Source organism: Geotrypetes seraphini, chromosome 6 (genome assembly GCF_902459505.1).
Source record: "Geotrypetes seraphini chromosome 6, aGeoSer1.1, whole genome shotgun sequence".
In the NCBI taxonomy this organism is placed as follows: domain Eukaryota; kingdom Metazoa; phylum Chordata; class Amphibia; order Gymnophiona; family Dermophiidae; genus Geotrypetes; species Geotrypetes seraphini.
In genome coordinates, this window is record NC_047089.1 from 119,826,762 (window position 1) to 119,853,167 (window position 26,406).

The window sequence follows — 26,406 nt, forward strand, 5'->3', positions numbered from 1 at the left end:
CTGCACAGGGAAGGGGTGGAGCGAAGGGGGAAGAGAAATGCTGATGCTGCACCCAACTGGAGAGAGAGAGGGAAGGAGGAAGACAAGGGAGAGGAGAGGAACGAGAAATGCCAAGTCCATGGAAGGGAGGGAAAGGAAAGGAGATACCAGACCATGGAGGGGGAGGGAGAGATGCCAGGGCATGGGGGAGGGAAGGAGACAGATGCCAGACCAGGGAAAAGGAAGAAAGGAGGAAGGGAAAGAGAGAAAGGAAGGAGAAAGATGTCAGACCATGGAAATAGGGAGAAAAGGAGAGAGAGATAGGAAGGGAAGGTAAGACATGGAAAAGTAGATTTGAGAAGAAAGCAGAAAAATGGAAAAATTAAATGTTCAGTTAATGCGGAGCGGGAAGGCACACATATGCATGGTGCAGCAGCAGCAAACTTGAAATCTTCAATCAAGTTTGCTTGAAAAGCTGTCCGGGTCGGGGCTCCGTGGATGACGTCACCCACATGTAGAGAATATGCTGCCTGCTTGTCCTGGGATAAAATGAGATGGATGTGCTAGTTTTTTAATGCAATGAACTGAAAATGTGGCTCGATACTCAACACACAAGCACACATTTCATCATCCACCATCTGTAGTCATTCTCTTTTTTTCAATTTAATTTGTCAGAGCTGAAAAATCCAAGTTCGCAAAGATAAGATCCAAATGGTAACAAAGCCTTGATTACTTTGTTGCTCAAGTTAGGATTACTGCATAAAAAATAAAACTAAAATTTCTTACATTAGTTTTCAAGGACCAATCACGTCATAGAATGATGCTTGTCTGGGTGGTTATATCCTTACACACACAGGCATTCGTAACATTGACAGACTCTCACATATGCGATGTACATATCATCTATTTTAGTGTACTTATGAAGGGAATTTTTTTAAATTAAAGTAAAATTCTGGAATCTATCGTGGCACACCTGTAATCTCTTCGGGGCACACCACTGTGCCTTGAAACACACTTTGAGAGACACTGCTCTAGACCAAACTATTTTGTGATTAGAAAATTTCTTGTCTACTCAAAATGAAAGATTCAGAAAACACTCCTGCAAAACATTTCTTACACTGGACACTATTTTTTTTATTATTATTTTTGGAGAATGAAATGTACTTCCATCAGGTGATCTTCTTATAGTTCAACCAGAATCAAGGAATTCAGTTAGCTGCTTGCTTTGGCCTCAACATCTGTTGTAAATCTGCAATGTCAGAAGGAGTAGTTCGGCAGCAACCACCTATAGTAACATACATTATATTAGTATGAGATAGCATTTGAAAAAAATACACAGAATCTTAATTTTAGATACAAAATTAGAAGTGAACGTACTTTGCTTAAGAATGAGCAATAACTAAACCTACCAATTCTTTAACAAAATATCATATGTCACAGCCTATTCCACTGTTAATAACACTGCTCTGTACATCATGAAATGTAATCTTCCAGTACGTGGAGTCCACCATGAACAAGGTACACATCAGTTTCTAAAGTTCTAGTTCAAGCAGAACTTGTATAAAAAATTAACCTCACATCAGTTTTGTATAGGAGCAAAACTGAACATTTGCCTACTCTAAATATCTGATATCTGTCTTTAAAAAATAAAAAATCCAGTGAATATTAGGCACATCTCTCACAACCAATACAGAGAAGCTGCCTATCTGTAGTAGGGGGTTCTTCTACCCAGCACAATAAATCAGACAAGTGCACAATGTCATTTGATGGTGCTTAATGGGGTAACCCAGAGCTCAGAATTCACTTAAGACAGCAGTTCTTAGCCAGTGTGTCATGACTAGAGACAATGATTTGAAGATGGGAACACATGATTAATCACCCATGGTAAATCTGTGGTAACAATAAAACTTTTAACAAAAATTACAGTGGATGCGGAAGTGAAACTGTTTACTGCCCCCAGGAATGGTAAAGGTTTTGTTCCTGCAGTAAAAAAAAAAAAAGAAAATACTTGTACTACGTTCCCTTGGTTCTGCAGTGCTGGCACATGTTTTCAGTGTTTAACCTCTTAGTCAGGTGTGCCCACACTTTTTGGGCTTGCGAGCTACTTTTAAAATAACCAAGTCAAAATGATCTACCAACAATAAAATTTTAAAAACACAAAACACACTGTACGCAGAGAAAATGTTAATTATCATTTATATTTCGGGGGTTTTTCAAAGAGGTCAGGGCAGATGACTTTATGCAATGTCATCTCAGTAACAACTATACAAAAATAGACAAATATACCCCCTCCATTTTTACTAAACCGCGATAGCGTTTTTTAGTGCAGGGAGCTGCGCTGAATGCACTGTGCTGCTCTCGATTCTCAAAGGCTCCCTGCGCTAAAAATTGCTATTGCGGTTTAGTAAAAGGGGGCCACAGCGCAAAATATAGACAGCAGATATAAATTCTCAAAACGGACACATTTTGATAAATAATTGAAAATAAAATCATTTTTCCTACCTTTGTTGTCTGGTGATTTAATGAGTCTCTGGTTGCACTTTCTTCTTCTGACTGTGCATCCAATATTTCTTCCCTTCTTTCATCCTACTGTATGCATCCTCTCCTCCAGTCCACATTCCCTCCCCAAACTTTTTCTTCCTCTCTCCCTGCCCCCTCCCCTTTCTTTCTGTCTCCCTGCCTGCCTCCTTTCTTTTTTTCTCATAAGAATAGCCTTACTGGGTCAGACCAATGGTCCATCAAGCCCAGTAGCCCATTCTCACGGTGGCCAATTCAGGTCACTAGTACCTGGCCAAAACCCAAGGAGTAGCAATATCCCATGCTACCGATACATGGCAAGCAGTGGCTTCCCCAATGTCTTTCTCAATAATACACTATGGACCTTTCTTCCAAAAAGAACCCTCAGCCCTAAGAGACAACCCAAATCTTTCTTACTGATCAACATCTCAGTTAGGAGAAAATTTTGTACTAATCCTACTTACTTCCAAGATCTTTCATATTGCTCCCATTTCTACCAACACCATCACACACACACTCTAAAATAAATCTTATGCTGCTCGCAAAACTCCCTCTAACAAAGCCCCATCACTCCAGTCATTATTAGCAAATGCCTATGCTACAAGCTATGAGACATCCAGCACTATTTCATAATGTCTTTCCAAGTTTCCTTGCATTACTCCTATCTTTCTCACGTCCCCTCATGTTGTTCCAATTAATCCCCTACTTCTACAAGACATTCACATTCTCATCAACAAATCCAAAAAATTAAACCTTGCACTGATCCCAAAAGTGCAGTTATGAGAAACTTTGCACAATTCCCATCACCTCTGACCCAAGGCATCTTTCAGTGGAATCAACACCTCAAAAACATATATGCTCCTACAATCTTCCCCTCCCACTGTGGCCATCACTATCTTGACAACCCTCTCTCTATAAGACTATTCACATTACTTTCAAAACTGTTACCATCATCACATCAAGACCCTAAATTTCTTGGGAGAATGCTTATATAAGAAAATCAAGCTGTCCCTTGCATCTCCAATACTTAATCTTGTTAATCTTCACTGCTTACCTAGCTACAGCATAGAGCTTTTTTCCGCATGACTCAGTCACTTGGCCTGGCTCCAATCTGAATGCACAATTACAGTACTGTATATAGCTCTCCCACATACCCCCCCCTCACTCAGCATGGCTATAGCATAAATCCCTGCCCTCCCCCAAACCACTGCCGCCGCCATCGGGGAAAAGGCCCCAAGCCACTGCTGCCCCAAGCTCTCCCTGCTTCCCGCGTCGGGCTGACCAGCATTCCTCTTCCCGATGTCAATCCTGATGTTGGAGAGGAGTTCAGGACCAGCCAGGCAGCGATTGGCTGGCCCAGAACTTCCTCTCCGACGTCAGAATTGATGTTGGGGAGTGGAATGCTGGTCGGTCCGACGCTTCTGGAGGGAGGGTGGTGGGGGACATCAGGGAGAGGAAGGCTGATCGCCCAGTAGATCGGGATGGCCACACACGTTGCTTTCCCGATCTACCAGTTGATCGCAATCAATGTATTGGGCACCCCTGCTCTTAGTGATGCAGACTCCATCCATGGACCACCTCCCTTCATGACCCTGGTCTATGTTTTACTGCTTAGTTGCAGGGCTGCTGCTACTCCCTGCCCTCCAAGCATGATGTCACCTCTGGGAGGGTGGGAAGTTCAGAGGCGAAAGCCCATTTTCACTGCCTGATTTAAAGCCTTCATAGGTCTTCTCAGGCAAAAAGAAATCCCGGATGGATATAATAGGATAAGGGAGAGTTGATCAGTCTATTGGAATTAAAGAGTGAAGCTGTGAAGACTTTGCCCTTGGTCATTAGCAGCCAACCAAGGACAGAAGGCCATTGCAGCTCAGAGCTAGTAAGTTCAAAGCCTTGAATACTTTTACTTCCCATCAATTTGGTTGGCAAAGAAGCCTAAGCTGATAGGGAAAGAAAACAATACCAGTAACTCCATGAAAGCAAACACAGACATGTTAAATCACACACATTCAGTATGTGTGACATGCATTCAGGCCTCTTCTCCAGCTCACACACTTAAGGGGCCCAAACTTACGAATTGGCTCACTTTGGGGCCTGCACCATGTTTATCTAATGTGCCTGGCCACAACTATTCTCCCATTCCATCCTTCCCTTCTTTACTCTGGGTTGGGCCTCCCTCTCATGCCTCCTCTCCCCCCCCCCAACAGTGCAGCACCTCTTTCCCTCCTTATGCACCCCCGCGAGCTAGTACTTGTCTGTCCTTCCACTTCTTTCTGTTCCTCATTCATCAGCAGTGTGTCAGTTATAGCAGGGGGTTTTTTTTTGTAATTCTTTATTGATTTTAACATTTGACAATTTTCAAATTTCAAGTCAAAAGAAAAAATACAATGTAACCACAATCAAACATAGAGTCAAGATTTAGGAATTTAAACAAAATATTACAAAGTAGAGTTAGTCCACAATTTAAACGGAAGCGGAGCTAATGATAGGCTGAAAGTTTTAAACAAATAAGCAAATAAAAGAAAGGAAAACCAAGATGTGTTCTAATTGCTCTTAAACTATTCTTTCTGAGCTATCTGAGAGCCAGCAATACTCATAATTAATCAAGAATTACGGTACTCTTAGTGGAGATGAATTTAGATAACTGCTCATAGATAAAGTGCTCGAGGACAACAGGACAAGTGATCACTTCCTTTTCCCCGGTCTACTGCTATCTTACCTCCCTGCTGCTGCTGTTTCTAATCACCAACACGAAGTCTTCTTTCCGACGTCAATTCTGACGTCGGAGAGGACGTTCTGGGCAGCGGACCGGGGAAAAGGAAGGAGGGAGGCTTTATTTTTTTGCACGGCAGGGAGAGAAGGAGGTAGTCAGGCAAGCAGGCTGGCTTTGGCCATGGAGGGAGGGAGAGAGGTAGACAGGCAGGCAGGCTGGCTTCGGGGGTGAGGGTGGGACAAAGTCTGGAAGGCAGTGAGAGGGACATAGGAAGGAAGCACTGAGGGCACTAAGGACATGGGAAGGAGGCACTGGGGGCACTAAGGACATGGGAAGGCGGCACTGGGGGCAATAAGGACATGGGAAGGAGGCACCGGGGGCAATAAGAACATAAGAACATAAGCAGTGCCTCCGCTGGGTCAGACCAGAGGTCCATTGTGCCCAGCAGTCCGCACACGCGGTGGCCCAACAGGTCCAGGACCTGGACTGTAATCCTCTATCTATACCCCTCTATCCCCTTTTCCAGCAGGAAATTGTCCAATCCTTTCTTGAACCCCAGTACCGTACTCTGCCCTATTACGTCCTCTGGAAGCGCATTCCAGGTGTCCACCCCACGTTGGGTAAAGAAGAACTTCCTAGCATTCGTTCTGAATCTGTCCCCTTTCAACTTTTCCGAGTGCCCTCTTGTTCTTTTATTATTCGAAAGTTTGAAGAATCTGTCCCTCTCTACTCTCTCTATGCCTTTCATGATCTTGTAAGTCTCTATCATATCCCCTCTAAGTCTCCTCTTCTCCAGGGAAAAGAGTCCCAGTTTTTCTAATCTCTCAGCGTATGAAAGGTTTTCTATCCCTTTTATCAGACGTGTCACTCTTCTCTGAATCCTCTCGAGTAACGCCATATCTTTCTTAAGGTATGGCGACCAATATTGGACGCAGTACTCCAGATGCGGACGCACCATCGCACAATACAACGGCAGGATAACTTCTTTCGTTCTGGTTGTAATACCCTTCTTGATTATGCCTAGCATTCTATTTGCCTTCTTAGCGGCCGCTGCGCACTGTGCCGTCGGCTTCATTGTCATGTCCACCATTACCCCCAAGTCCCTTTCTTGGGTACTCTCCTTCAATAATATACCTCCCATCGTATAGCTGCACCTCGGGTTTCTGCTTCCCACATGTAGTACTTTACATTTCTCAACGTTGAACTTCATCTGCCATCTCGTCGCCCATTCCCCTAGTTTGTTCAAGTCTCTTTGCAATTCTTCGCAGTCCTCTTAAGTCCTCTTAAGAGCTCCACTAAATAGTTTGGTGTTGTCCGCAAATTTTATTATCTCACACTTCGTCCCTGTTTCTAGATCATTTATGAATATATTAAATAGCAACGGCCCAAGCACCGAGCCCTGCGGGTCACCACTCGTGACCCTCCTCCAGTCTGAGTAATGGCCCTTCACTACCACCCTCTGTTTCCTACCCACCAACCAGTTTCTGATCCATCTATGTATATCTCCTTCCACCCCATGGTTCTTCAGTTTCCGAAGTAGGCGTTCATGGGGTACTTTGTCAAAGGCTTTTTGGAAGTCTAGATATATGATGTCTATGGGGTCACCTCTGTCCATCCGTTTGTTAATTCCTTTGAAGGGTTGTCAGAAGCTTGTTTCTTTCAAAATGTTCGTCGATGTTGTCTTTTATAAGTGCTTCCACCATTTTCCCTGGAACCGAGGTCAGACTCACCGGTCTGTAGTTTCCCGGGTCACCTCTTGATCCCTTTTTAAAGATGGGCATAACATTGGCTATCTTCCAGTCCTCTGGGATCACGCCTGTTTTCAGGGATAGATTGTAAATTTGCTGCAGTAGTTCCGCTATCTCCTCCTTTAGTTCCTTCAGAACCCTTGGATGGATTCCGTCCGGACACGGGGATTTGTCAGTTTTTAGTTTTTCTAGCTGCCTGCGTACATCTTCCAGGCTCACTTCCATGGATGTTAATTTTTCTGCTTGATCTCCCTTGAAGATTTGCTCAGGTTCCGGTATGTTGGATGTGTCTTCATTTGTAAATACAGACAAAAAGAACATGTTAAGGACATGGGAAGGAGGCACCGGGGGCAATAAGGACATGGGAAGGAGACACCGGGGGCACTAAGGACAAAGGAAGGAAGGAGGGAGGGAATAGAAAGGGACATTTGTTGGGCCTGAGTGCAGAAAAAAAGAAATAAAAGAAAGGATGCACAGTCAGAAGGAAACGCAACCAGAGACTCATGAAATCACCAGAAAGCAAAGGTAAGAAAAATGATTTTATTTTCAATTTAGTGATCAAAATGTGTCAGTTTTGAGAATTTATATCTGCTGTCTATATTTGCACTATATTTGTCTATTTTTCTATAGTTACTGAGGTGACTTTGAATATTTTAAAGTCATCTGCCTTGACATCTTTGAAATCCCCCAAATATATGGTTACCATTATGAATTAATAAGATATGTGTACATGAAAAATTAATGGAAGAAATTGGGGGTGGGATTGGGGACGGGGCTAGAGCAGGATTGGGGCAGGGCTATGGTGGGATTGGGGTGGGGCTAGGGCAGGATTGGGGGCAGGACTGACAATTAATAGATGTCCCCTTTTGATGAAAAAAATAAATGGTCACATTACTCATAGAAGACGTACCTGTCCTCCTTATAAACCAATACACATTTACAGGGGATCGCAAAACAAAAGTTGCCCCCAGCTAAGTAACCTGTGGCCTCAAAATAAGAAAACTGTTTTTGTCTTTTCTGGGTAAAGCGAGATACATCAGGAAACATTCTGATAGTGAAGGGGTCAGCGACCTCTATTATGATTGGAAAGAAGGGGGCAGCGACCCTCATTATGATTATAACTGAATTACTTAGCCTGAAGGAATGTGGGCCTTGCTCATTATTTTAGGATTAGTTTCATTTCCTTAATTTGCTCATTATTGTAGAAAACTGGCTGTGCATAAGTTTCATCTCCTTAGTAGAGTGTCTTTTCTGGGAAATCATGTGTTGCATTCCTGTTTCTGCTGTAAGAAAGTAATAATGTATCTCGCCTTCCTTGATATGTAACCATCGAAACTGCAATGAATAGATAAGTTGTGTATTTACTATAGGCTCATAAGGACACCCAGATGACCAATGGTATGCTTTTTATTAGGACCAATCATGAGTTGTAAAACTGTCAATAGTTAACCTATAGAAACCGCCTTGTAGCATCCAATATGTATATGAGAATGGTATAAAGCAGTGTTTTTCAACCGCTGTTGCGCGAGATGTTGCCTGGTGTGCCGTACGGTCAAGGCCACCATCAGGGCAGTACCACCAGTCCTGCATTCAGGGGCCCGGAGCTGACAGGGGGCCCGGGCTCCCCCAGGGTCCTAGGCCACAGTCTAGGGAGAGGGGCGGTCCGCCCCACGAGGACAGGAGAGAGCTGGACGGGGGACCCGCGGAGTTCAATACATCTCAAGCCGCGAGGCTCGTCTTCTGTTCCTGCCTGCCCTGCAGCTAACATATAGCCGATCGCAAGCTTTCCCCGATGTCAGTGCTGACGTCGGAGGGAGGGCTTAAGCAAAGCCTGCCCTCCGACGTCAGCGCTGACATCGGAGAATACTTCCGTTCGGCTATTTGTGCGCGGCAGGGCAGGCAGGAAGCAGAAGACAAGCCTCGCGGCTTGAGCTTCGTTTTGCTGAGAAAGTTGCAAAGATAGGCTGGGAGGCAAACACGGAACACAAAAGGGGGGAGGGAGTGCGTTTTGGACACAAGGCATGAACTTGGGAGAGAGGAAGGGAGGGAAAGAGATGCTGAGGTGGGGGAGGGAATGGGTTTTTGGACACAGAAGGCATGGACTTGGGAGAGAGGAAGGGAGGGAAAGAGATGCTGAGGTGGGGGAGGGAATGCGTTTTTGGACACAGAAGAAATGGACTTGGGAGAGAGGAAGGGGGGGAAAGAGATGCTGAGGTGGGGGAGGGAATGAGTGTTTGGACACAGAAGGCATGGACTTTGGAGAGAGGAAGGGAGGGAAAGAGATGGTTGTGTACACGGGGAATAGAAGAAAGGAGAATTTTTTGTCATAGGGAGGGAGTGAGGTACAGATAGAGGCATACCAGGGTGGGGGGGGCGGTCTGCCCCACCCCGGGTTTACGTCCCAAGGGGGTGCACAGCTGGCCACCCTCCGGTGTTGTCCCTAGGCCGGCAAACTGCGGCTCTTTAGCCACTTGAGTGCCACCGCCGCCATCGGGAACAGGCCGGCGCCAAGTTCTCCCTGCTTTTCCCTGTGGGGCCGGCCAACTCTCGCCACTCGCGTCAATTCTGATGTCAGAGAGGACATTCTGGGCCAGCCAATCGCTGCCTGGCTGGCCTAGAACGTCCTCTCCGACGTTAGAATTGACGACGGGTGGTGAGAGTTGGTCGGCCCCGCGGAGAAGAGAAGCAGGGAGAACTTGGCGCCGGCCTGTTCCCGATGGCGGCGGTGGCACTCAAGTGAATTACTTTATATATAGTCAATATAGGCACAGAGTTAAATTTTTTAACATTTTCTAATGGTGGTGTGCCTCGTGATTTTTTTCATGAAACAAGTGTGCCTTTGCCCAAAAAAGGTTGAAAAACACTGGTATAAAGGAACTTGTTTTTCCTCATTTGGACACTTCTGAGGCAGTTAGTTTACTGCTCAGGAGTCCTGCATATGCTGAATAAAGATACTTTTGTACTTTCTTCACGTCTCTAGTTTTGTGTCTGCACAAGTGACCTTTCATTTGGTGCATCCAAACAGGGACTTGAAAGTTTTTTGACCGCTGGCTACTCGATTGGTCACTTGTGTCCGGTCTGAGAACCGACCTGTCTGCCTAGCCGGCTAATCTCCTCTTGGGATCAGTGGACCTTGGGGGCTTCGACCAGCTCAATTGATTTATCCAGTCCTGGTTCAAAGTACAGAACCTGATACCTGTCTGATTTCTGGGGTGGCCATCGAATCCGGTGCAGAAATTGATCATTTATGTCCTGTCTCCTTTCCTCTGCCTAGTAAGCTACTTGATCCGTCGCTGAAGCCGCAGGGAGGGATTCTAGGAACTGTGCCTTTATGTTTGGGAAACGAAACTGAACTAACCTGTAGATTGAAAGTTTTGCATAGCTAAGACACCCATGCTGTGTCAAGACAATAGAAGTAAGCTGTTTGTATTTAAAGGGCTCAGCATGAGCACTCAGAGCCAAGATGTAATTCGGATGCATCCTAGGAAAAAAACAGAAACAAACAACCCCCCCAAAAAAAGATTACATTTATGCATTTGTAGAGTTGTAGTTAAAGTATGGGGACAAATAGGAGTCAGGAAGTTGGTTAGAACGGGCTGGAGATTTTGAGAGTTATCTTTGGCATTAATATATTTCCCTTGTGCTTTATTTTTTAAAGAAACTGGAAAGGCAAATGATTTCAGATTGTTTGATATAAATGAGGTGGATTTGTGCAGTGAGTGAATGCATTAAAGGAGGGAATAAGCAGTCGGGTGGACAATGGGGAACCCATAGACATCATTTACCTCGATTTTCAAAAGGCTTTCGACAAGGTGCCACATGAAAGGCTGCTTAAGAAGCTGTGGAACCACGGGGTGGGAGGGGATGTGCACAGATGGATCAAGCACTGGTTGTCGGGTAGACTGCAGAGGGTCAGAGTAAAGGGTCAATATTCTGACTGGAGGGGAGTCACAAGCGGTGTGCCACAGGGGTCGGTGCTGGGGCCGTTACTCTTTAACATATTTATCAATGACCTGGAAAAGGAGGCAAAGTGCGAGGTTATAAAATTTGCAGACGATACCAAACTGTGCGGCAGAGTTAGGACCAGGGAGGAGTGTGAGGACCTACAAAGAGACCTGGACAAGCTAGAAGACTGGGCAAACAAATGGCAAATGCGCTTTAACGTGGACAAATGCAAGGTCATGCATATAGGGAAAAAGAACCCGTTGTTCAACTACAAATTGGGGGGGTATTGTTGGGAGACAGCAGACTTGAGAGAGACTTGGGTGTGCTGGTGGATGCATCACTGAAGCCATCTGCACAGTGCGCAGCAGCCTCAAAAAAAGCCAACAGGATGCTTGGCATCATAAAGAAGGGCATAACAACCAGAACACGGGAAGTCATCATGCCATTGTCTCGAGCGATGGTGCGTCCACATCTGGAATACTGCGTTCAGTATTGGTCGCCGCACCTCAAGAAGGACATGGCGGTACTTGAGAGAGTCCAAAGGAGAGCAACGAAAATGGTAAAAGGGCTGGAACACTGCCCATACGCCGAGAGGTTGGATAGGCTGGGGCTCTTCTCTCTGGAAAAGAGGAGGCTCAGGGGAGATATGATAGAGACCTTCAAGATCATGAGGGGCATAGAGAGGGTGGATAGGGACAGATTCTTCAGACTGAAGGGAACAACAGGTACGAGGGGGCATTCGGAGAAACTGAAGGGAGATAGGTTCAAAACAAACGCAAGGAAGTTTTTTTTCACCCAAAGGGTCGTGGACACTTGGAATGCGCTACCGGAGGAAGTGATCAGGCAGAGTACGGTACAGGGATTCAAACAGGGATTGGACGGATTCCTGAAGGATAAAGGGATCATGGGATACTGAGGGAGGAGCTGGGATGTAACACAAGTATAGAAAGCTAATCAGGTAATGAGTATAGAAACCAAACCAGGTCGTGCATGTGCAAGACCGGAGGGTTAGGACTTCGATAGGAAGACAGGACTTAAATGAGAAACCAAGGTGGCAAGGGAGCCCCTTCTGGTGATACAGACAGGTCGTGACCTGTTTGGGCCGCCGCGGGAGCGGACTGCTGGGCAGGATGGACCTGTGGTCTGACCCGGCAGAGGCACTGCTTATGTTCTTATGTTCTTATAAGACAGTTAACAAGAAAAAACTCGGAATTGTGAAACTCAATAATATTACAAAGAACACTTTCACTGGAATGAAAAAATGTCACAAAAAAGAAGAAGAACGCAGCACTGCTATAGTTCTAAAGGGGAGGTACAGCTAACTGGAGGAAAAAGCCTCAGATAGGAGCCCTTCCACCACCACAATGGTGGTCCAAGGTGGTTGGACGTAACACCTCACTGGCAAAAAACCTCCAGACCGACCCCCCGTAGTAAAGAACTTAAAGCAGGGCGGCGGTGCAAACGATAGAGGATAACAATCCACTTATCTAGATTAGTAGATCGGTACACCGACGATGGCCAGCGTTTCACTCATCTGCTGCCTCAGGGTGTAAAGAAATCCGATCAAAACTAGAACCAGAATCAGAACAAAAATTCAATCAGTAAACTGGTAAAAGTGCACAGCTTCAAAGATAAGTGTGGGAAATGTTCCATTTGCACCATCACTAAAGAACTGTCCAACACCTTCATTCATCCTTCCACCAATCAGAGTTTTTATCTGAAACATAGAACTTCCTGTACATCGACTTTTGTGGTTTATGTGTTCATGTGTTCATGTCCCTTAATCTATGTGGGTCAGACCACTCGTCCCTTTAAAACTCGAGCCACTGAACACAAGAGTTGTCTGAAGAACAACAGATTACAGGCACCTATGGTCACACACTGTTTGGAATTCAACCATCGGTTTACAGACTTAAAATGTTGTGTGATTGACCACATTAGGGAGGACGTTCCGGACAGACAGCGGCGTTTACTAAGAGCGGAACAACAATGAATCCACAGATTGAAGAGTGAAGATCCAGATGGACTAAATTCGAAATTGGAATGGAGTGCGTTCTACTGATCTTTTTCATTCTTTCATTTTTTAATTTTTTAAATCCTGGATTTCTGGGTCCACCGACATTAAAACATTTAAACAAGAAAGTTCAATTTTTGGATTTGCAGAAGTATAAACCTTTTCTTCACATACACATATATACACAAATACAAAAACTAAATAAAAGAAAAAAAAAATTTTTTTCATTACAACACAATTTGTTTCACAAGTGCTCGTTCAGTAATAACTCTTTGTCTATTGTCACTTCCGGGTTCACCACCCGGCAGTGTTATATAAATCCCAGCTCTGCCATGGTGCGGCCATCTTTTGATCTTGAGATGCAGCTTGCGTCCTATCTTAAGGTATGTCATTTAAGGCTTCTTTCAGTTATCTTTGAAGCTGTGCACTTTTACCAGTTTACTGATTGAATTTTTGTTCTGATTCTGGTTCTAGTTTTGATCTGATTTCTTTACACCCTGAGGCAGCAGATGAGTGAAACGCTGGCCATCGTCGGTGTACCGATCTACTAATCTAGATAAGTGGATTGTTATCCTCTATCGTTTGCACCGCCGCCCTGCTTTAAGTTCTTTACTACGGGGGGTCGGTCTGGAGGTTTTTTGCCAGTGAGGTGTTACGTCCAACCACCTTGGACCACCATTGTGGTGGTGGAAGGGCTCCTATCTGAGGCTTTTTCCTCCAGTTAGCTGTACCTCCCCTTTAGAACTATAGCAGTGCTGCGTTCTTCTTCTTTTTTGTGACATCTTATAAGACAGTTTAACATTGAATTGTTGGTTTGTAACTGGGCAGATGTGTTCTGGTTGTCTTAGCGTAGGGAGCTAGTGAAAGAATGCCTGCTGATTTGGTTTATGCAGCACGCTTATAAAGTATGTATAAGTGAAAAGAAAGTTAGTGAGACATGTGTTAAGAAGGGATGTTTATGACTTGATTATAAGGGATATTTTAAGTGGGAATTGGGCAGAAGAGAAGATGGAAGTTCATAGATCTGCTGGAAGTCCCTTGTCCTTGGGAATGATAGGTAACTGTGAAAGAATATTTTGTGCAGGAAAAAAGATTTCTTATAACAGCGATACCCTGCTATAAGAAAGATATATGAGACAAAAATTGTATGAAAGTACGAGATTGCTTTTTGAAAGGACAGTTTATCTGCATGCATATGTGTTTTTTTTAGGTGTGCTTGAAATTCAAAATCCCCATCCTTTGTATTTCTATCCCGGGTTCCTTATGAGTTCTGTCTGTCCAGTATAAATTTTTGTTCCCCTGTATGCTTTATACAATATTGTTAGGATTGTGGGTTGCCTTGAAGGTATGATTAAGTGGTAAATCACGTTTTAAATAACAAAGATAGAGGTTAAGTACCATAATGTAAAATCATGGTAAATAAAGGTTTGCTGACATTGGTAAGGGTAAAAGACAATTATGATAGTGATTTATGTAAGTGGGTGGACACGGAGCTGAATTTTAGCTTAATTTTTACAAGTAAGCTCTTTGGGGTAGGAACCTGATACAGAATATGGATTGAGAATAATTCTTTTGTGCTAGTAGAAAGTTTAATTATGTCCCTTAGATTAGTGGGTCTGCATGGTAAATTTTACTGAATCGATTTTGGTATCTTCAGTCACAGACAGTAACCTGAACTGTTCAAGCCATTATTTTGTTTCATTGAAATTGATCCAAAAACTCTGGTTTTACTTATTGCACAGACCTTCTGAACTCATAAAGTTTTGCACAAATAATAGACTTTACTTCAAGCCACTTCCCCCTTACTCATGGGCCCCCTACCCTCTGGTACTTCTGCCCAAGAGGCTGAACTATATGCTCTCACCTCTGCCCTGCGCCACTCCGCCTCTCAGTCCTGCAATATTTACCCTGATTCCAAGTATGCCTTCCTTAACTACCCTCTCATGTCGCAGTCATGCATTCTCGTGCCCATCATCGCATCACTGACCTTGTCTCTCACGGCAATGCCCTTGCTGATTGTACGGCCAAGGCCGCAAGCCTCTGCCCCCCCTTCTGCCCCTCTGTACACTATCACTCCTTTCTTGGATACTCTTGCACCCCAGTCAGGAACACAGACTTGGGCCCACACTTTCCCGAGCCAGTCTGTCCTGAAAGGATACAGATACCACGCCCACCTCACTCAGTATGCGCCAGCTCGGATCCAAACACCAACCTACCGAATGTAGCAGACACCCTCATATTCATTCCTCAACACCTGGCCCTCACGATTGTCAAGAAATGCCATGACCTAGCACTGGAGAACTCGCCGTGAAAATGACCCTCAAAAGACATTTTTTTTATCAATCACTTTGATCAGCTAGGCCAAAATACAGTCCGACGATGCGTTATCTGCTCTAAAACAAACCCCCTATCTAGGTGGCTGCCACCTCCTGGACATCATCCCATTGGAACACACCCTATGCAGATCCTGTCCATAGACTTCACCCACATGTCCACTTCTCGCTCTTTCAGTCACCTCCTGGTCTTCAGATACCCTAGCCAGGTGGGTTGAAGATTTCCCTACTCGTATTGAATGCGCCAGAGAGGTGACTAAGCACCTTCTCAATGACATAATCCCACGATTCGGTCTCCCTATTTCCATAGGTAGTGACAACAGCCCCACCTTCATTGCCAAGATCGTCCAACAAACTGCTTAGGCCCTCCAAATTGAGTGGAAGCTACACGCTGCATATCATCCTGAAAACTCCGGCCAAGTCGAAAGGATGAACAGAACCCTTAAATCCCTTCTCACCAAACGAATTGAAGAAATCAATCTGTCCTGGCCTGTCCTATTGCCCTCTGTTTTACTTCAGATCAGGTGTACCCCGTCAAAACACACCGGATTGTCTCCGTTTGAACTTATGTTCGGCTGATCACCGCCCATCGTGAACCCTGATCCTGGTTCCTTTGCTACACTCGAGTCAGATATACTTCAGAGTCTGGTCTAATCTTTAGCTAATGCCCTTCATGAGCTCCACAAATGGGTCCTAGGAAAAGCCCCGCTGCCGCTATCCACCCAAGTTCATGGTTATGTCCCTGGATATACAGTATGGCTGAAAACCTGGAAGTCAGATCCCTTGAAACCCAGGTGGATAGGTTCTTTCACTGTCCTCATTTCTTCCCCTACAGCTGTCAAGGTGTTCGGACACGAAATCTGATTTCATTACAGCAGTCAAGCAAACCGCCTCGTGGCAAGCCATGTTTCAAGTTTCAAGTTTTATTAATTTTAATATACCGACCATCAAATTAATATCTGGCCGGTTAACAATAAATTTAAAAGATAGAAAAACTAAAATAAAATAGGTGTATTAATAGTATAATGTGGACATGAATGACATTACAGGACAAACTAGAAAGTGAGGGTAGAGGGGAGAGGAGGGGAAAAGTTACATATTTGAGAAGAAAAAGGAGATAGTGGGGTTTTGAGAGGACATAAGGGGTAGGGTCGCTTTATCAAAGTGGTTTGTTGCTGGAAAGAAGAAGAGAAATAATGAGTCTAAACGTTTACGAAAGCATTGCGGAATAGGAAAGATTTTAGGCCTGTCTTAAATTTATCTAGTCGTTGTTCATCGCGGAGTTGCTGTGGTAGGGAGTTCCACAGGGTTGGAGCAGTTACGGCGAAGTTTACTTTTTGTGTATAGTAAAAATCTTTTATGGAGGGGATGAAAAGAAGTTTTTGATCAGTTGATCTTAATGTGCGTGGGGAACTTTGGGGAATGAGAAGTTTATCGAGGAATGATGGCAGGTGAGAAAGTTTTATTTTGAAAGTAAGTAAGATAATTTTATAGGTGATACGGTGGGTGATGGGTGCCATCCCTGGCACAACAGACCTCCAACTGAAGATCTCATGATTCCCCAAAGTACTTTATATATATATTAACTTTTTACTATTATTTTTGACAGGATGTGTTTCAAGATATGCCAGAACTGTCGGCAAACCTTGTGTTACATTTCTGATTTTTGTTTTGCTCTCACAGTTTCGTGTTTCCTTGTTTTGTACTTGTCACGTTATTTTAGGAGGCCAGGTAGGGGCTCCAGCTGCTTGTAAACCATGTCTCTCTCAAGTCCGAAATGGGGATGGGGTGGAAACGGCCCTTCTGTACCGAACCCAATTTAAATGTCCTACTTCTCCTTTGCCTGATAGTTGCCTACCTGAAGGAATCAGGTACAAAAAAATTGCCAAACCTCTGAAGGTATCATTTGCTTTCAGCCTACAGGGGACGAAATCGAAACATGGGCTGAGATCCGCATAGATAATGCTGAGGGCCCACTCATTAACTTGCCCCGCATCATTGATCCAACACTCCCTGTGCCCTTGTACTTTGATGCATGTACCCTGTTTGATGTAGCTAAAGGTCATTTATTCTGTCACAGTTTCATGGGGGGCAATACAGTTCTATGTGGCCCCTCTCATGGCAACGCTACTATATGTCATGCCACACAAATATGTGTTTGTATGGGCAACCATTCACCCATTGTCCCCAAGATGTGCGCTTTGTTACTGGAGGAGCATGCCCTAAATGGGAATGTGTCACATGGGCCACCTATTCTCACCAAGCTGGGGCTGAGACCCCTTCCGCCTCGCTTACCAAGGGTCCTAACCCAGGCTCCACCTGCACCGTGGGCCACTGCAACCCATTGATCTTTACTATTAATAACCCCCAGACATGGAATACCCAAGTCCAACATGTAACAAACCTAATGGGACTCTGCATTGATGGCAAAGGGGAGGACCCATGCACTGTAATCCATGTTCACATTGTATCCCGACCTCGGGCCCCTGTACATCACTCTATTGTGTTTCCCCAGTTTTATGAAAATATGAAAATGTGACTAGCGGTGTGCCCCAGGGCTCAGTACTTGGGCCCATCTTATTTAATATCTTCATCAATGACCTAGAGGATGGAACATCCAGTGAGATCATCAAGTTTGCAGATGACACAAAGCTATGCCGGGCCATCAAATCGCAGAAGGACAGTGAAGAACTCCAGAGTGACTTGAGCCGATTGGAGAATTGGACAGATAAATGGTAGATGAAGTTTAATGTGGAAAAATGCAAAGTGATGCACTTAGGCAGAAAAAATAAGGAACACAAGCATAGTATGTCAGGTGCAACTCTGGGAAAATCTCAACAGGAAAAGGACCTGGGAGTATTAATCGATAGGACACTGAAGCCGTCGGTGCAATGTGCGGCGGCAGCGAAGAACGCGAATAGAATGCTAGGCATGATAAAGAAGGGAATCACGAGTAGATCGGAGAAAGTCATAATGCCGCTTTATAGAGCGATGGTCACACTTGGAATACTGCGTCCAGCATTAGTCTCCATACCTAAAGAAGGATATCATACTGCTAGAGAGGGTGCAGAGACGAGCAACAAAGCTGGTGAAAGGTATGGAGAACCTGGATTACGAGGAAAGACTTAAGAGACTGGGGTTGTTCTCCCTTGAGAAAAGGAGACTACGAGGGGATATGATCGAGACATTCAAAATACTGAAAGGAATCGACAAAATAGAGCAGGAAAAAACGTTATTTACAATGTCCAATGTGGCATGGACAAGAGGACATGGGCTGAAGCTAAGGGGGGACAAGTTCAAGACAAATATCAGGAAGTTCTGCTTCACGCAACGAGTGGTGGACACCTGGAATGCTCTCCCAGAAGAGGTAATTGCGGAATCCACCATTCTAGGATTTAAGGGTAAATTAGATGTACATCTCCTTATGAGTGGCATGAAGTAACATGGGTAGGGGTAGGCTAGATGCACTTTTCTTTACGAGAAGCTTGGAGCGATATGGGGACCAAAACTATGCCAGGGTTCACCTGGCGGGGCCTCCGTGTGTGCGGATCGCCGGACTTGATGGACCTAGGGTCTGTTCCGGAGATGGCGCTTCTTATGTTCTTATGAAAGTAGATATTGATTTTCCACTCAAAATCTGTTCGTACACTTTGCTGAAACTATTGGTCAAACTCTTAATATTAGCAATTGCTATGTCTGTGGAGGGACTAATATGGGAGAGCAATGGCCATGGGAAGCAAAGCAGCTGGACATGTTGACCCTGCCTTCACAGACCCTCACTTTCATGTCAGTTCCACGACCTCCTCGATGGGCCTTGCGGACCTCCATTATTGCCTCCCACTGTTTCCAGCGCATCGGAGGCCACTTCAACATCCAGGTTGGACACCTCAAGTGTTTGTCTCTGTGGTCCTTCAACACTTCCTCTTCTACCTAGCACCTCTGGCCTGCCAACAGCACCTCTAACCTACCAGGCCAGCCCCTTCAAACTTACTCCACGGAACCTCCTATTATCGGTGGCCAGCTCCTGATAGTCAGTATTGGCTCTGTGGCCTGTTCGCTTACTCCTGGTTGCCTGCTAACTGGACTGGTACTTGTGTACTCGGTATGATCCGCCCCAGCTTCTTCCTGCTACCGCTGGCTGATTGTGAACACCTGGGAGCTCCTTTGTTGTCTGCTCTGCCTGGTCCCCATATTCCTGAGACTACTACACCGCACTGTTGGCACTGCCATTAACTGCTCAACTGCCGCCCTGGCCCTTGCTCTCTCTCTCTCAGTACCACTATCTCCCTACCGCTGACCCTGATTCTCCTCATTCCTGAATTTGTCAGGCTCGTCATTTTTCTTTTTGACTAGCCTGAAAGGGGGGAATGAAGGGATCAGCGACCCTCATTATGATTATAACTGAATTACTTTGCCTGAAGAATGTGGGCCTTACTCATTATTTTAGGATAAGTTTAATTTCCATAATTTGCTCATTATTTTAGAAAACTGGCTGTACATAAGTTTCATCTCCTTAATAGGGTGCCTTTTCACGACCACAGGAACTCACAGCACGGCGCTGCATGGGGCAGCAGTGTAGGAAGATCGCTCCTGCCCCGCGTCAACCGCTAGACCATCAGGTAAGGGGTAAGGTCCGGGGATGGGTCAGAGCCAGCCAAAAGTTATTCGTGATTTTTCCCTATTCGCGGGCTGGCTCTGCCCCTAACCCCCGCAAATAGGGAGGGAGAAGTGTACTAAGAACTCGAATGAGATCATAAAGGGCACCTGGCACCTAATCCACAAAACCATCACCAGTGGACAGGCACGCACCTCCACAGAGGATGCATTGCGCAGGCTGGAATGAACAGTACACATCGCTTGGCTAAATGAAGATGCCGCTAGAAAAGAATGTTTTGTAACATAATATCCAACATGAGTCCTCAAACCTCACTCCTCCATCACTAGGGAGGGCTGTGCCCTGGATAACCTGTGCCACGGCGGAATCTACCTCAGGCTGTTCAAACCTGCTGAAAAACAGGATCCAGGTGATAAAGCATAGACATTGCTTTAGAAGGCTGGAAAGAGCTTTCCGGGATATCACATTGTTCTGAAAACAGACCAAGGAGCTCTAGACAGAATGGAAAAAAGGGCAAAGGAGAATGGTCCAAGACCGAAGTCTGAGAAATGAAAGGTGGAGAATCCAAATGGAGCTCTTTCAGAACATCATCCATAAAGAAGTGGACAGAAGCCTACTTAAAAATCTGCGAAGAAGGGTCAGCACCCAAATCCAAATGCTTAGGGGCAGCTGAGGAGACTAGTCTCAAGGCATCAGCCGAATCCAAAATAAAGACAGTGGCAAAAAAATCATAATATCTGTATGGCAACTACTGCAATTGAGGTCCGGCACAGCCAGATGAGAGGGTTCCCGAACAGGACACTTCGCCACAGGTGCAACAGACCAAAAAAGCCCCAACACGCCTGCCGGTTGCATCAAACGAGCAGGGTCTGAGGAATACGTCTTCAAGAGGAGCCGAATAAAATCCAGTGAAAAGGCCCACTCCGCAACTATGGCAGGGCTCTGTTGATGTACATGCGCTACACCAAAAAAAGACCCCAGACTTTTAATGCAGGCATTTTGCACCAGACTCCAGGATGGCCTCTGTGCAGATTTTCTTTGGAAGGCATGGACCCAGGGTGGCTCTCCAGGCCAAGATTACTTGGAGGAGGTGAAGACCAAAGCTCCCGCCCCCTCCCCCAGCATGCTAAGTCATGCGGTACACAATAGCTGATCCAGCACCATTCCAGTGCAATCAATGTCCATATTCAACAGATTAGGGATTGGGGAGTCCATCCCGAATGATTTTGTGTCAAATTGAGAGGCACAAATAAGAAAAAAAAGGAATGATTTTAAAATCCAAGATGGCCACAGTCACGAATTAGTACCAAAAATGGCAAAAATAAACAAGAACTTAAAATAAAAAATAGCGATTTAGGGTGTGAGGAGGTGGGGGACCTGAACTCTGCCCTCAGAAACTGTGAAAAACAACTTTAAAATCATTTTACAAGCTACCCCTGAAGTTCCCATAGGAGAAAATAGAGGTTTACTCACAGTTAGGGCACTAGTCTTTGACCTAAGGGTGGCCACGTGAGTGGACTGCTGGGCACGATGGACCACTGGTCTGACCCAGAGGTGGCAATTCTTATGTTCTTAGTTATGCAGTGCCAGACTGTCAGCAGCTTTAAACAGTATTAGAATAGGGGAAAAGGATTTTCTGCCTCAGAAACAGCTCCAAATGGATCCAGAGTTGAAATCTTTGGACTGCCAGCTGGCCAGACACTAACTACGACCTCTGCCCCCACGGAACCTCATCCACGTGGTGGTGTGGAGGCGGGAAACGCAGCTTCCACCTTGAAACCCAGGTGGGTTTCACTCCAGACGCATACAGACTGCGCTTGAAACCCATGATAAGCAGACTGCGTTTGAAACTGTGTTTGAAACCCATGATAAGCAGACTCCTAGGGGAAGAGACCCTGAGTCTAGAAATGGTGGCACACAGCAGGATGGTCCCACATTCCGCCAATTTATCTGTGAAGCAGTAGTCTGGCACTGTGGGACTGCGTTCTTTCCTCCGACAAGGGACCACCTAGAAGAGGGTCTCAAGGCACTGAAGCCACCGAGAAAATGAACTTTAAGTGAAAAAAATAAGAAAAAGAAGCAGAACAACTGCAAAGACTTCTCCACGGATTGCTTGCAGAAATTGTAACTGAATATGTTTGCTAGCTCTCAGGCTAAGGGGGGTGGAGCATGTGCTCAGAAAAGTTTGTGGATTTCTGCAACTCCCGAATTGCGGGTTGGGATTGAACACCTAATGTATGGAATCTGGAAGAGACGTAACACAATAATTATGTTGGACAGGACAAGAATAGGGACACAGATGCTCAACATGGAGGGAAGAAAGGGGTGATACTGGGTCAGATAAACAGGGATGCAGAAAGAAGATGGATGGCGAACACAGAGAGAAAGGAAGTGCCAAATGTCCAAGGAGACTCTGGCAAAATGAAAGCAAAAATCAAAGAATAGGACCAACACAATAATAATAATAATAAAATGACCAGACAACAAAGGTAGAAATAAGAATTTTATTTTCTATTTATTGATTAGAATATGTTAGTTTTTGGAATGTGCTTTTGCTAGAACTGGTTTTAGTCATGGCTGGGGCCCGCAAGAAAAACCTCACTCACTGACCTTCAGTCTCCCGCATAGCAGTGGTAAATTTCTAGCTCTGAGATGGGCCACCCTTAGCATCTCTACAAATACAGCTTTTGCATTTCATCTGAGATCAACAGCTGCTTTCCTACTCTTAAAGGTAAGGAGGATATGTTGGGTTTGAGGATTAACTAGGCCTAGAAATAATGCATCAACAATGTTTTCCTAGTATATTCTGATCTAAATAATATGGAAATCTCATTATCTGTGATACTTTGATTCATAAATGCTGCAAAGCGGGTGTAAATTACAAATTTTAGTCTGCAAATATTTAAAAAGAATGTTATAGGGCATGGGGTGTGAGAAAGTTGCTGTGAGTTTACACACCTTGCTGACTATTTGTGGTTAAAAAAAAAAGAACACATGACCTTGGTCCCGCCACACCCCTGGCCCACCTCCCACTAGTCGTGCCCCTCCCTGCCCCCCTTTCACCCATTTCCTTAGTCCCCCCTTCCCATCTTATGTACCCTTTTAGTGCTTCTCTCTTTCCCTCCCTCTAGCTCTCTCCCCTGCAGGTACTTCTATTTCCTCTCCAAGCCCCATGGGTGCTTTTACTTCCCTCCAACTCCTCTGTGGTTGCTTCTCCCTTTCCCACAGGTACTTTTCTCTCTCTCTACAATACCCTCTCCCGTGGGTACTTTTCTCTCCCTCTCCTCCTCCATCCAACCCCCCCCCTCCTCTGCAGGACGGTACATCTCTTTCTTCCATGTCCCCCACCTACCTCCTCACTGAAACTGAAACTTTGAGCCAGCGGCAGCAACAGTGAGGTGAGCCTGCTATCGTAGGCCTGCTCCTGAAGTCTTCTCTTTGGAGCGACTTCCTATTCCCAGGTAGGCGGGAAGCTCCAGAGAGAAGGCTTCTGGGGCAGGTTGATGGTAGCACACTCACCTCAGTGCTGCTACCAGCCAAATCAAAGATTCAATGTCAGCTGAGTCCAGAGGTAGATGGGGACAGAGTAGACAGATTAGGGCTCTAGACACTTTCTCCCTAGACAGTCCTCTAAAAAGAGGGCATGCCCAGGTAAATCCAGATGTCTAGTAACCCTATGATTGTAAGCAGAGTGGTTAGCACCCTGGACCCCTTATCAAATTATGCACTCTGCAAAGAAGCCATTTTAAACAAACCTCCAAATTTATTTAGGAACAGTCCATATTCTGTAAAGTAAAGTTACTTACCTGTAGGTGTTCTCTGAGAACAGCAGGCATATATTCTCACATGTAGGTGACATCATCCTTGAAGCCAAAGTGCACTGTCACTTTAAAAATTTGAGACAGTGCATGTACGGGTGTCTTCCTGTCCGACGCTCATATGCAGAACCAGCAGTACAGTAGAAAAGCTAAGATGACCAACTCTAAGGGCATTGGGAGGCTTGTGAGAATATGTCTGCTGTCCTCGGGGAACACCTGCTACAGGTAAGTAACTGCTTTCTCCAAGGACAAACAGGCATAATATTCTCACATGTGGGACTCTAGCTGCCAGGCTCATCATGTAAAATTCAAGTTGATAACTTGAATAGAATTCCTGTGAGCATTGGAGCATTTACCTTGCCAGCCTGCAGTAAAAACCTCTATCCTAGCTTTGTAAAAGGAGTCCTAAAATATGAGCCTGGTGGGGAAAAAGGGGCCAGAAGGCAGAGTTGGCATTTAAGAATTAAAAAGATTTTGCAGAACTGCTTGTACAAACTGGCTATCCAATCTGGATTTTTGCTCTAAACAGCCGTGAGTGATGAAGGTGTGGACAGAAGATTACATTCCACTTTGCAAATTTCCTCAATAGTTGCAAAGCAGGATTTAAAACTGCTTGATTTGTTTAATTTGAAGTTTTGAGCACAAACTTGATTATTTATTTAATTTGGAGATTTGAGCATAAACTTGATTATTTATTTAATTTTGGATTTAAAAACTGTTGATTGTTTCTCTAGAACTGAACAGACTTCTTATTTATTTAATTATTGTGAATTAACTTTAAGAACTGTTTGTCTAACCTAGTCCTCCACCTTAAAAAAATACAAACTACAATAAAAAAAAAAATCCTTCCCTCCCTTTCTTTTTCTGCATAGAACTCTTCTGACTAACTCTTGTCTTTCATATTGCAAGCAAGGTTTATTTTATTTTATATAGTCAGACCAGAAAGCAATTTAAGGTTTAATCTGTACTTGGAGATTATAGCACAGAAGCTGCTATCTAGATTTATTGGGAATATTTCAATTTTTTTTTTAAAGGGAAAGGTAGATCCAGCAGAACTTGTATCATAATGCTAGGCCCTGCTATAGAATTGTTGATAGGGATTATGGTGAGTCCCCCAAAAGCACATATAAGAAAGCTCAAGATAAAAAAACTGAGAAGGATCAAGAACCAGTGACGATCAGTTGCGAAGTAAAGAACCCTCAGTGCACATATAAAAAAGTTCAAACCCGGAAAGTATTGCTGCTAGGGGATTCCATCATCACAGGGATTAACCTTGGAACATAGGACAAGGAACTCAAAATAATGAAATGCCTTCCAGGATCCTCAGCCACCAGGAATGCAAGACAAATACTGAATGTAATTATGGAAGAAGCAAAGAATTTGAACCCTGATATTATTATCTACATCAGAACAAACAACCTGGCCAACAATAACTGACTTGCAGCGTAGAAAGCTTTTCGGGAGCTTAGAGAGTGGATAAAACCTTTTGTAAAGACTAGCTTTTTCAGAAGTACTGCCTACTTATGGAAAAGGAGAGGAAAGAGTACAAAACACTGAGAACTTCAATAGGTGGCTCAAAGCCTGGTGTCATCAAGAAGGCTTTAGGTACATAGGAGGATGGGGCAATACATGGAAAATCAAGAGACTGTATTGTAATGATGGGCTGGAAAAAGAATCTTGGCTGAGAAATTCAGGCAATATGAAGAAAAACCTGGAGAAGGACAGAGATTGTCTGGCAAAAGTAAGAAAATGAAGTACATTCTGTGCCGTTCACAGAACAAAGTATTTATGAACAATTTGAAAAACTGAAGGTGGACAAAGCGATGGGATCGGACGGGATCCATCCCAGGATCCCGAGGGAGCTCAGAGAGGTCTATTAAAGACTTGTTCAATAAATCTCTGGAGATGGGAGTGGTTCCTGGGGACTTGAGAAGAGCGGATGTGGTCCCTATTCACAAAAGTGGTCACAGGGATGAAGCAGGAAACTACAGGCCGGTAAGCCTCACTTCAGTTGTTGGAAAAATAATGGAAGTTTTGCCGAAAGAAAGAATAGTGAACTTCCTAGAATCTAATGGGTTACAGGATCCGTGGCAACATGGCTTTACTAAAGATAAATTGTGCCAAACGAACCTGTTTGAATTTTTTTATTGGGTAACCAGAGAACTGGATCGAGGACATATGCTAGATATCAATTACTTAGATTTCAGCAAAGCCTTTGGCACGGTTCCTCATAGAAGGCTCGTCAACAAACTTGATGGGCTGAAGTTAGCAACCAAAGTGGAGAACTGGATTAGAAACTGGTTGACGGACAGACGCCAGAGGGTGGTGGTTAATGGAATTCGCTCAGAAGAGGGAAAGGTGAGTAGTGGAGTCCCTCAGGGTTCGGTACTGGGGCCGATCCTGTTCAATATTTGTGAGTGACATTGCTGAAGGGTTAGAAGGAAAAGTTTGCCTTTTTGTGGATGATACCAAGATTTGTAACAGAGTAGACACTGAAGGGGGAGTGGAAAACATGAAAAAGGATATACAAAAATTAGAGGAATGGTCTAAAATCTGGCAACTAAAATTCAATGCAAAGAAATGCAGAGTAAAGCATTTGGGGATTAATAATTGGAAGGAGCCGTATATGCTGGGAGGGGAGAGGTTGATATGCATGGATGGGGAGAGGGACCTTGGGGTGACAGTGTCCAAAGATCTAAAGGCGAAAAAACAGTGTGACAAGGTGGT

The 26,406-nt window shown here is 44.6% G+C and overlaps 1 protein-coding gene across 1 annotated transcript in view; it reads right to left on the reverse strand.

Annotated features, from left to right (window-relative positions):
* Window positions 1–1,102: 1,102 nt before the first annotated feature.
* LOC117362907 (homocysteine S-methyltransferase 1-like) overlaps window positions 1,103–26,406 on the reverse strand; it is a gene marked incomplete at its 5' end in the record, with an annotated part of 574,442 nt that continues 549,138 nt past the window's right edge. Inside the window, one exon of the mRNA XM_033949994.1 lies at window positions 1,103–1,264. Within this exon, the coding sequence (XP_033805885.1) occupies window positions 1,188–1,264 (77 nt within the window). The remainder of the gene's footprint in view (window positions 1,265–26,406) is intronic.